This window comes from Branchiostoma belcheri, unplaced genomic scaffold (genome assembly GCF_001625305.1).
Source record: "Branchiostoma belcheri isolate BF01 breed outbred unplaced genomic scaffold, Haploidv18h27 scaffold106, whole genome shotgun sequence".
Taxonomy (NCBI): Eukaryota; Metazoa; Chordata; class Leptocardii; order Amphioxiformes; family Branchiostomatidae; genus Branchiostoma; species Branchiostoma belcheri.
The window spans coordinates 20,939-33,121 of NW_017802447.1; the positions used below are offsets into that span (position 1 = coordinate 20,939).

Genomic DNA, 12,183 nt, shown 5'->3' on the forward strand with positions numbered 1-12,183 from the left:
ACACCTTACCTTCATACTAGATGAATTACCATAGTTACGTACTTACATGCTACATGTGATGTTGGGTTCAAATGACATGACGACGCCATGTACCCTGTACCCTGTTTCATCTGTCGCCAGGTGTCGCCCTACCATAGTCACGACTCATGTTTTACCAGCAGTCATAGATCGTTAACCAAGTTATCGATACGTACACAGAAAATAGTAACATCTGATACACTGAAGAGTGACGTGTTCGTGGAAGGCTGAACGTCGTCGTCACTTATCTTATCCTACTCGTGATATGAACTAATCGGAAAGGGTAGAACATATTTTGCACCCGTATTTTTGACACGTGTACATAAATATTGCAACTATTGTAACTAGAATCTAACTTGTTGCCACCATGTACAGTAGGTATCCTTTCTACATGTAAATGGCTTTCATTAATAAACAACGCGTGTAACACTTGTGAGAGGTCGTTTACTGTAATATAACCAGATGCCGCCGCACCGCGTGCCTGTGAAGCTGGTGTGTTACGCCGAATTGCGGTCATACATAATATAGATCCAACATATTGTCACCACATACTTACAGCAGTCAGCCCTGTTGAGAAGGCTGATCCGACTGACAGTGTAGTTGCCTCCCAGGTCCACCGTCCACCACGGCTGATTCGCACCGTACACGTAGTCGTGGTTGCACCCATAGGTTCCCCCGCCGATAAGTGTCCCCCCGGAAACAGCTTCCAATGTCGGAGAAACTTCATTTTCTACAAAAAAGTAGGTGAGAAAGTATTGTCATTAGTGGGCGAAGGTTTTATATTGCAATTGTTTTAAATATATATGGCATCATTTCCGAGTCACAATTTCGCATATTTAACAAACGTTACGTCTGGGATGACGATGGATGCTGCAAAAATGCCATAAAAAGGGTCGTTTAAAATGTAGGTGGACAACGGGTTTCTTATGTAGATTCTCCGTTTCCCACTTGGCAATTTTCTGGTTGGTTAAATATAAAAGGATAAACGCTGCTTTGAAGCGGGACATAAGTTGTAATCATTATTCCCTTGTCAAAAATGTCGTATTTTAGAGGTACGTTGGATAGACGTAGATACGTCTACAATGTGTGGCGTCGTGTGACGCAGTCGCTATATAGCTAGCGCGTTCGGCTCAAACCCAAGAGGTCGCGGGTTCGAATCCTGCCCATGTCACCGATCTTATGCCTTTGGGAAAGGCACTTTACACGACTTTCCTTGGATGTATATGTTGTAGAGACGTTACGGTGTTAGCACAAAGAAGAGTGAAGATATATTGTAACACTGCGAAGATTAAACGTTTTAAATGACAACGTCGTCAAAGTCTGTTCTCTTTGGTTAAATCAGTAGAGAAGAATATTACAGTGGTCACAATAGATGGGCGTAGGAGGCGAAGTCTTTTTATAGCCTTGAATTCAAAAGAGAACAAAAAGAATCTGACAGGGAAATACAATAATCTAAATAACAGCAAACAAGTCTGAATTTAATCAAGCGAAACACAACTTAACCAAAGGCTTTGTGAACGCATTTTCTACAGTTGTATCGTTTGGTTTGAACCATTTTGCAAAATGGCGCTGCATTATCAAGGCGCTGCATTATTAACGAAACCGGAGTCTTAGAAAATCACAGAACCTAAAACTTGGAAAAGTACATGTTTCTTTAGCGGCTAAGTATACATCTGTCATATCATGAACAAGGTACCTGGTTTTATAGCCTTTGTGAAATACACAGCGAGTTGTTAAAATGTACTATATACTATTGATAGATCTGATATTTACATGTTCAGAACATCAGAAAATTAAAACACAAAAACTCCTTGCAAATTGCTTGGATCATACATGGTACAAACATGGAGGTAGAAAAAAGACATGCTCCCTGTGAGAAACTTTGAAAGTACCCCCTTTTTTTTTAGTAAACCTGAACAAGCGATCACGACTTTTGACATTTGCAACTGTCTTTTCGTGTCATTTTGTGTCCTTTAGTTAACAATAGGGTCAACAGTGAAAACAAGAGTGTTCGACACAGAACTGCGCATGGACAACAATTGACATGAGCGGCTTACTTGTAATTGTTTCTCATGGAGGTGTTAAATCTTCTTATTGATGGGGAGACAGCCGCATCAATTAGGCTATTTGAAATCATGATTGATGAGAGAAAATGGGCGAAATATGTGTCTTTTCAGCCAGAAATTCGCCCCCCCCCCTCAGAACTCGCGAACGGTATATCGTATGACCACCAAATTTTCAGAGAATGGTGTAACTTGACATAAAACCCATGAAATTCTATTGTTTAAGCAAAAATTACAAAATTTAGCACGGTATGTTAGGAAAAGTCACCAAATTTGGTGGTTCTAGCACAAGCCGTTTAGACACTATCCGACATCAAAGTTGGCGCGGGCACTTTTAGCCGATAATAGACGATATAAAGGGATACATAACTTGATACATAAGTAACCAGTTTTTACAAAAATTAATGGCATTATTATTTTCATAAAATAAACATATCGACTTAACATTACGTTTATTTAGACGCTCTAATTTATCCCTGCAAAGTTGAGACATTTTGAAACATGTATCGTTGAGTTCTGTCAAGTTTTATTCACGACCCAAGTGATAGCTAATATATGCCCTGGGCCGCCTTAGCTGAAGATTTTCTAACTTCATGGCTGAAGGAGAGACTTGACAGATGAACTTATGGTCGGCATCAATGGTACACTCTCCATCGTTCCATGTGTTCTTTTGCCACCAGTGTTCGGAAAGGTACTCGGCACAGTTCTGTATATTGTTCTGTTCAACTTGTAATTTTCATGAATATATATTTTAATGTGTGTGCCCAGCTATCTGAAAATCAGCGGATCTGAGTTATGCCCTGGTAAAAGAAATAAACTTGAAACTTGTTCTAAGGCGGAGCGACACCTGGCGGACATTGAATGCCCAGCAAGTATTAATCTCCCGTATTATTGGCATATGCAGGAAAGGTATGGTGATTCCTATCATACATCCATTTTATTTAGATACCACATGAAAACGTCGCCTTGGGTTTAAACGCATCGAGGACATCTACACCTACTTACTCTGTATACAGATAACCCCGACATCCTCATGGTGTCCACAGTTATGAACGCCCCATCCTGCGTGGCTACATTGGGATATGCTCGTCTCGCTGCCGGTACAGCTCACATCATCCATCCATATCGGCCCCGAGCCTTCGCCGAAGAAGGCGGCGTATTTCGCTCCGTGTGCACCCGGGTAGCCCAGCTGACGGCAAACTACTCTTGCGTCAAAAATGTCCATCCCATCATCACAGATCGTCCCCCACTGACCGTCGTACAACACCTCAACTCTCCCCTCGTGAGAGTCCGATCCACCTACGAGACGGATATCTAGAAAAAAAGACAAAATTTTACTGATCTGACTTTTCACAAGAGACAAAAGGTTTGGCCCGAGACAAAATGTTTGCTAGACAGAGGTAGTGGATGATATGAATTAACAGGGCTGAGGTGACTCACGCGCTACCGTACTGTATGGATTCACGTTACGTTGTGTCGTTACCTTTTACGAGTATCACATCGTTTTTAACAAAATAAAGTAAAGTTTCCGCAATATCAATATTCAGTTTAATGTTACTATATTCGACTTTGTTGGAAATCTTAGAGCGTTATCGTTGCGATATCGTCATTATTATGTTTACGTTTACGTTCACTTTATATATTTTGAGGCGGAAATTGATTTATTAATATTGCCACTAGTAAAATTGGAAGGACCCTGTCAGAAGACTTCACCACTTAAAACAACGTTATATTTGTGTCGCAAAGACGTATTTACATTTATTCTAGACTCTTTTATACGGCGAACTTTTGATACAAATAAGGCTACGTGAACCATGTAGTCATGGTGCGGGGAACTAGCACAAATCTGCCACAGGGCTGTACTACGAGTAATCCACGGAGGCTATTTATGAGGCTGCAATTCTTCATCAATAATGCAAAAACCTCTTACCTACAGACTCGTCAACTGCTCCACTTGACTCTTCTTGTTCTTCGTTTGACTCTTCTTGTGCTCCGTCAGACCCTTCTTGTTGTCCGCCTGACTCTAATGTTTCGTTTGACTCTGCTGCTGGTCCGCTTGACTCTCCGAATCGACTCTCCACCGTGCTCATGATTTCCGCCATAAGCTCTGTGGAAATGGAAGTTGCTGCACATGTACTACATGTCGATATCAGGTCCTCGTGCAGTTGGACTCTGCTGACGGTCTTGTTCTCCAGGCTTTCCACCCTCAAAACGACAGAATCCACCATTTCTACCACATCTGCGCGCTCGATGGAAGCGTTGACGGCCACTTCTAATAAGTTCTCGCTGGTTTTCGCAAGAGCCGCCGTTAAATTGTCGTGCCCTTCGTCTAAAGCCAAAATCTTAGGACCCATCCACTTAAAGACAAGCAAGTCCTCGTGCAGCTGAGCTCTGCTGACGGTCTTGTTCTCCAGGCTTTCCACTCTCAAAACGATAGAATCCACCGTTCCTTGCACCTCTGAGCGCTCGATGGAAGCGTTGACGGCCGCTTCTAATAAGTTCTCGTTGGTTGCATCGAGACCCGCCTCCAACCCGTCTTGCCTTTCGTCTAGAGCCAGAATCTTAGGACCCATCCACTTAAAGACCACCAAATCCTCGTGCAGTTGGGCTCTGGTGACGGTCTTGTTTTCCAGACTTTCCACTCTCAAAACGATAGAATCCACCTTTTCTACCACATCTGCGCGCTCGATGGAAGCGTTGACGGCCGTTTCTAAGTTCTCGTTGGTTGCAGCGAGACGCGCCTCCAACCCGTCTTGCCTTTCTTCTAGAGCCAGAATCTTGGCGTCTAACTCCTTAAAGACCCGAACGTCCTCCCTGATGACTTGCAAGGAAATGTCCATATTGTCCAGTCGTTCCAGAAAGTTCTCCCTCAGTTCTTCCACCTGGTTCTCCTTGTACTTACTCTCCAGGGAGAGTACTCGGCTGTCAAGTGCAAGGAATCGTTTGTCAAGGCCACTCAGCATGTCTGTAAGAATACAATGTTAAACATCTTGAACTATGGACGATTGTGTAAAATGTTTTGCGCAAAAGGTATGATATGTCACATGTTTTAAAATTTTATAAGAATTAAATCAACATCTACGTATACGCTGTCTCATTGATTTAATCTATTCTTGTACTTAACGGGCAAAATTGTATCCGTCATTAGGTAAATTAGGCGCTCCAAAATGGGTTCCTACTAAATCCAAATATGCTTCAACTTTTTTAACAAAAGAAAAATTAACAAACTCACAACAAAAATTGATTCGCACTAATGAAAGTTTATCCGACGTACCTTTGAAAGCAGTCATTGTCTCTCGTATATTCTTCAGATTGGTGTCGAGTTCCCCAATCTTTTTAGCAATCTGGAGCTCTCCTACAAATGTGATTTGACACAGTAGCGGATCAGGATCAGAATTTCAAGTAGGTTCCAATAAACACCGATTTTTTTTCAACAGAACAGACTATTCACATTTAATAGAACTGTTTTTGCTACTTACTTTACCAAACCAAAGTTTTTTTTTCACACTTCGATATGATATGTCTGGCGAACCTTCTGATTCAGGTTCCACTGGTGCAGACGACACGCCGGTCTTGTCTCTCAGAAGACAAACAAGACTCGTCACCATCACCATGGTTACCACACACTTTCCCGCCATTCTATATCAGAGAGGAGAATGCAATTAAGAGAGAGTGACACATTTCCTTTTGCAGTACTTCCCTTGACGTCTCACAATTGAGTGAGGTTCACACAGTATGCAGCCACACTACAAAATTACAACGCCACGCATGTTATCCTTTTCCTTTCCAACGACGTCGTAAGCCGAATCAGGAATACTCAGTACCAATGGCGAAGCAATATAATATCAATGATATATGACAAGGAATCAACGGCCCACATTTAATTCTAACAACAACACAAAAAACTTACGGTACCTGGAAGCGCTTGTAGCTGAAGTACTAACTTGGTAGTATGTCGGTGTCCACCTGGACGTCTGTTGTGTGTGTATCTAGTTCCCTTGATAATTGTGTCACAACTGATTGCCATGGACTTGACTATCATAACAAAGCCAATGGTCACCGAGGTCGTTCGCAAATGAATGAGAAACAACAATTTTGTTACAACTAAACTAATTACTATGAACATGATTACTTCACTACCATGCTTGACGACGCCGATATACACCAAGTGAATGAATTGGAACTGACGTACGGCGATTAGGACATTGTAAAAGAACTTGTTCTTAGTACATCAGAAGTCGTGATTAAATTAACCAGCGTTATGCGGCTCCTTTCTTCGCAATTTCTTTTGCTAATCGGGCTGGCTTGAATAGAGTCAATCGGACGCACCTTCTCTGAGCTTACAAAGAGGTGTAATAAGGAGTTTGTAGCCTTTTCACAAGCAATTTCTCCTTTTAAATTAGTTTCTCAACATCCCTTCTCCCAAGGGCTTCTATATAATGTCCTTGCTTCTCCTAAAGGCCCCAGCGGCTGTCAGCCCGCGGTATGGGCAATTCAGATATCCCAGTTTCAAGACATTTTTCTTCTAAAATGACGGTCGTAGGGTACCCGACGGAGTTATGAGAGCATGGTGTGGTTGTGTCTGATGTATGTACTATCATCCGATGTGCGCAATTCCGATTCTTCTGTTGAGGGCAGGATCGAGTCCCTTCTGAATTGGAATTGGGCAACTTGAATGTTGGAATGAAAGGAAGGTTCTATGCAGCGTTAGACGCACGTGATAATGAAGTGTAGACATCCAGGTAAACGATACTCATAGGCAACTAGAACTCTAGATCTAACACTGGATGAAGATTACTTCCGGACGTTTTGAGGGACACTTATCACTCTTCTTGGCACTGGTCACTGAACTCGTCAACACTTACAAATGTATGTATAACTTATCATAACGTTGGTTTTGTTCATCTCAATATTTCAAAGTATTTTAAGAGACAAAAGTTATTTGTAATTCCGACTACAAAGGTACAGCCCACCTTCGTAGCTTCCCTCACAGACATTCAAGGTGCGGTCGGTCTTCATTTTTTGGGGGGGGGGCATTATTTACGATATTCAACATTTGGCTGGTACTTATTTGGACGTAGTGCTAATTTGCAATGTTCGTCATGGGCCACGGTTCTCTAGTCCGTACCTAGAAGGTCTGCGCCGGAGGGTACCGCCTTCGACGCTATGACAGGTGTGTCCCACAACCGCCCACTCAACACGTGATCACTAGACTAGACACCTTGACCCCGCACCTCCTACCTTTGCCCCCTCGGAGGAACCGCGCGAGTCGCCCGCCGTACTTCCTGCTTAGCTCGTAGTCGCTTTTCTTTACAGTCCTAAACCCCAGCTGATTATTGTTTTGCCTGCTCAGAAGCTAAGTCTGGGGGCCCTCTTCAATCATGAACGATTCAGACAACTTGGACAAGGTGGTCAAAAGAGAGGTGAGTAAATTTGATTGTGCTAATGGTCACGTCGTATCAAACGAGGTCATATTGATATAAGGGCCCAGCCACATTCGTCCTACGATAGAGGCCAAGTTGTTGCGGACATTCTTGGGACAGTCGCGGACGCGTCGAGCAAAGGTGAACTGTCTTGTGATAGAGAAGATTATTGTAGATCCTTCTGGAAGGTCGTTCTGTCGTATCCTCGCCGAAATCTTACAACAAAACATATCGTACGGCGACTGAGAGAATGGAAACCAACAGCTAGACGATGATAGAACTGTACCATCGATCCTCCTGAGCACGAGATCGATGCAGATACGACTTTGTCCTCGTGTCTGCCAAGAACAAAATCGTTTGTTCAACATTAACCCCGGGGCAAAAAACTTTGGAGTGATCATACAAACAAATCAATCAGGCGTGTCGACTTCCTCGCGGTCAGTGGTGCAAACTCCTCTACTGATCAAATAGATTATACGGCCATTAGGACGACACGCATAGGTCATTTCGCTGTCTAACCGCTTGTGTTAAGGCTTACTTACTTAAGCGCCTAAATGTTCAGGGTTACTGATAGTATAACAACCAGTAACAGTATTTGTTAAATAAAATACGTATACCCACTCACATTAACGTTACACACTGGTTACAATGTTAACTTAATATAATGCTGTCACAGTGGTATTTATCGACATGTGATGTGATGAAGCCAGGCTGTAATGTTATTAAGAGTAGAAAACCATCGTCCTCCATTCAAAGATAAAATACAAGATCACATACCTCTTTTGTACAGGTACGTTTAAACGCAATAGTTCATCTGAGCACGGTATGAATGCGCTATGACAGGGAAATTCAATGTAAGTTGTTTGGTACTTTCGCCAAGACGTTCAGTAGCGTGTTTTGTGTTTTGGCTTGACTGTTGAATAGAGCTAGTATGTATTCATGTGAATTCATGCATCCATTCAAGTGACCTGACTGAAATTGCTACCTATCTGTTTTAATGACGACAGCCATTTGTAATTTGATGGCTGTAAATTTAAGTAATTCAGCCTCTGGCTGCAACGCATCGTTTCTTTAATAAACTAACTTGAAGCCTGTGTTGTTGTTGTTTTCAGAAAGTGCCGTATGACAGACAGGCTGACGTGTTTTCCATCGACCATCACGACCAGAAGTGCGTGATCTCGCTGGCGCAGTTCTACTCGGAGAGCGTGGGCATGTGGATGCGGATCGACGACCGGGGACAGGTGCGGTGCGACGGCGACGTGCACGACAGCAGAAGTAAGGGGGTATTCTCAGTTGGTTAAAGGTGCTGGGGGGGGGGTCTGGATAGTTAACCTCCAATAAGATATATGTACGTAAACAGGAACTGCAACAAACTTTATATACAACGTTATATATGCATTTATTTATATGACAGTCAATCCAATAGATCTATTACATACAATTTTTTTTAGATAGATGGATAGATACATAGGTAAGAGACTTAGCTTGTATTTCCTTTCGGTATTTCCATCTTGTTTGTTTGTTCCAGCTTACTTTAACTACTACGTGGGAGAGAATGAAATCGTCCGGTTTGTAGCCAGGGGAGGAAAATACAGGAACTTTGCCATTTCCATGACGAACGGAGAGTTAAGGCCTTTCCATGTAAGTTTTGTAACTTTCATTTTTGTTCCCTTTGTATATTTAATATTTTGTCTTTTCGAGAGTCTTTTTTCTCTATGATTCCACTTTTCTGTTACTAACGAAACTGATTTGCTTTCGAACCATCTCTACAGACACCAGAGCCCGCAAACTCGGACATGGGAGACCCGTCCACCCAGTTTGTCCGGTCGAGAGGCAGTGACATGGACGGCCAGCTGGTCAAGTACCAGTCCAAGATCGACAGCAGCCGTTACTTGGCTTTTGATCAACAAGGCAACCCGCAGCCGCTGGGCTTCTCCTCCAACGCCATAGTCGCGGGGGAGTTCATTTGTTTTAACAGCATTCTAGAGAGGGAAACAGCTCTGTAAAGGTCTTTTACACAGCTGAAATAGCCAAATTTTCGGTAGTCCCTCTGCAACCTTTCTCTGAGTGCTAGGAAAACTAGCGATAAGTAGCAGGCTAGTAGTTTCAGTCATCATTCCCATGAGAAAGGCAGCAGGTCAGGACTATACAAATGTTGGCAATTTAGTGTGTGAATTATTCTTTGGATATGTTGAAGCCATACTCCTAAAGTAGAAGAGCCAGCAAAATCAAATTATTACAGCATCTTTAAAAGTTGTCATGGCCTGAATATGGGTAGTAGGCACTCAACTACAAATGTAGCATCATACCATACGGTTTTGATAGCGGCTTGCAGTTGATTATTTAAATGAATTAGAAGTTAAAGCACAGCAAAGTACGCAGGTTGCAAACGGAGAAATCGTGTATCTAATGGCCTCTAATGGCATACCCGGTGCCATGGCCATTGTAGTGATTCCATAGCCTGTCTAATGTGTTTTGGAGATTGTGCTGGTTTGTGTGATTTGCTTTTGATCGATCCCACCCGAATATACATATCTTTACATGTAGACTTTGTACTTTGTACATCATAATGGTGATTTTGTACTACGTATTTAATAAAAAAATGAAAATAATAATAAAAAAAAAATACACTCAGCTTTATAGACTTTACACCTTACAAAGATCGATATTCCTGTACTTTTTTCTTGAGGTAGATTTTCCTCATTTTCTTAGTATGAACATTCGCCAGTAACAAGGGAGATAGGGCTGCTGGGAACGAGAGTTACATTCTCATACTCAGGGTACAAAACAACATATCATGGTACATAGTAGACAAATTGTGTCCATTATTTTGAAACAAGCAGTTTCCCTGCATCATTTTCCAGGCTTGTAAAATACTATACGTTTTTATGGGTTCACCACAAAGTGGTGAAACCATATTGCTTTTTCTCATGATTCTCCTCCTTCTTCTTCTCCTCCTGCCATTTCTTTAAATGGATTCAGCTTCTTCATTTTGAGGCCTAAGGACCTGAAATTTGGTATGGAGGTACAGTAGGCAAATACCCCCAGGCGTTTTTTTAATTTTTGTGATACAGGCTTTTAGAATGGTTTTATTTGAGTTTTTTGGCTGTGTTATAGCAAATGTATTACTGAGTTAGTGTGCAGTGTTACCACATTTGGGCATGAGTCATCACAATGGAATGCAGGGCATCAACCAATAGGCATGCAGCTTTCCTCTATTCTCCTTGCTGATTGGCTGTTGGAATTTAACAGGCTTAACTTAATTACCTTCGCCAAGAAGGTTATGTTTTCAGTAGCGTTTGTCTGTGTGTTTGTGGGTTTGTGGTTTAGCAAGATAACTCGAGAAGCAGTGGATGGATTGGAATGAAACTTGGTAGGTGGGTAGGTCTTCATGAGACCTAGAAATGATTAGATTTTGGGCCCCCTGGCGGCTTTCCTAGGTACTGCAGCTGAACTTCCGGTTTTGATATCTCATGTTCTGGACATGCTAGGGTCACGAATTTTGGTTGGTAGATAGCTCTTGTGGTAGGAAAGAAGTGACGTGAGTTTGGGTCCCCTAGCGCCTTGTTCTGGAACTGCAGGAGCATTTGTTGAAAAAAATTTGAAGGACGATAACTCAAGAACCGGTTGACGTATTGTCTTGATTTTTGGTATGTAAGTAGTATAAGTGATGCTTGACATGATCAGATGGCAATTATGCAAATCAGGCGCTAATTTGCATAATTAATGAGGAAATTCTATAACTCTGCTTTGTTCGATAATAGAACTATAAAACACTTGTGACATCTACTTGAGAACGAGAAAAACATCTGAGGATATATATTATGTAAATGAGGACCTAATTTGCATAATTAATGGAAAATTCTTATAATTTCATAGTTGTAACTGCTGCACCCCGAATTTCATACTTGCCACATTTGGAAGTTAAATGAAGGTGAACATCAACAAACATAATTTATTCAAATCATGACCTCATTTGCATAATTTATGAGGAAGTGCTAAAATATCCTTTTTGTTATGATAAGGCTGTCATTGGATGAAGAATATGATCAACTGACATAGTCCATGAAAATGAGGCTCTTATTTACAGAATCAATGATTAAAATTGTATAATTCGTCACCCGCAAGGGTTAACATCATTTGGCGAAGGTATGAGATTGTGAAACTCTTGTTAATACCTGCACAGAGCCATTCCATACTGACAGTAGGTCTGTATTCAAGTGTTTTGGTAGGTATTTTAAGCTTTCCTGCTCCAGCATTGGAATGCGGGGCATGAACGCTTCTTTTTTCTTGAAAATCAACAGTTTGCATTATGCAATTAAAAATCCTAACCAATAATGTAGGGAATAGCTATCCAACTGTTGTAGTCTTAGTTGTATGTTACTTCATACTATAGTTATATCAATGTAAAGCATTGTTTTCCCTTGTGTTTCTCATTCTTTCCCTGCCATGTCGTAAAATGTGGTGAAGCCATTGCTGTATTTGCTCCAAAGCAAATGTCGGCCTTTCTAGTATTTAGACGCATTTACAACACTAAGAAAATGTTATAAACTGGTGAGTTGTGCTGATATCAGAGTCGGTGAATAAAATAAACTCTTAAACCATGAAAATGTATGATTTTGAAAATTACATAAAAGTTACATAAAACTGCTGATTTCCCTTAAGTATTGTACTTTTTT

General features: G+C 41.5%; 2 protein-coding genes across 2 annotated transcripts in view; one reads left to right on the top strand and one right to left on the bottom strand.

Moving 5' to 3' along the window:
• LOC109478025 overlaps window positions 1-5,712 on the bottom strand; it is a 10,597-nt gene extending 4,885 nt beyond the window's left edge. Inside the window, exons 1-4 of the mRNA XM_019779478.1 lie at window positions 5,614-5,712; window positions 5,356-5,436; window positions 4,012-5,046; window positions 3,087-3,395 (exon numbers count right to left, since the gene is read on the bottom strand). Coding sequence (XP_019635037.1) covers window positions 3,087-3,395; window positions 4,012-5,046; window positions 5,356-5,436; window positions 5,614-5,695 — 1,507 coding nt within the window. The 5' untranslated portion in view covers window positions 5,696-5,712. The remainder of the gene's footprint in view (window positions 1-3,086; window positions 3,396-4,011; window positions 5,047-5,355; window positions 5,437-5,613) is intronic.
• Window positions 5,713-7,337: 1,625 nt separating this feature from the next.
• On the top strand, window positions 7,338-10,362 carry LOC109478162. Its single transcript, XM_019779642.1, has 4 exons — window positions 7,338-7,504; window positions 8,617-8,779; window positions 9,033-9,145; window positions 9,277-10,362. The coding sequence occupies exons 1-4, from the start codon at window positions 7,463-7,465 to the stop codon at window positions 9,508-9,510; spliced, it is 552 nt and encodes a 183-aa protein (XP_019635201.1). The 5' UTR covers window positions 7,338-7,462; the 3' UTR covers window positions 9,511-10,362.
• The last annotated feature ends 1,821 nt before the right edge of the window (window positions 10,363-12,183 follow it).

What these genes read in the sequence shown, in the direction of transcription:
- LOC109478162 (XM_019779642.1), top strand. Translation starts at nt 7,463, where the DNA reads ATGAACGATTCAGACAACTTGGACAAGGTGGTCAAAAGAGAG. An exon ending in ACAAGGTGGTCAAAAGAGAG is followed by an intron (nt 7,505 to 8,616) that starts GTGAGTAAATTT and finishes TGTTGTTTTCAG; the next exon opens with AAAGTGCCGTATGACAGACA. An exon ending in GAGAGTTAAGGCCTTTCCAT is followed by an intron (nt 9,146 to 9,276) that starts GTAAGTTTTGTA and finishes CCATCTCTACAG; the next exon opens with ACACCAGAGCCCGCAAACTC.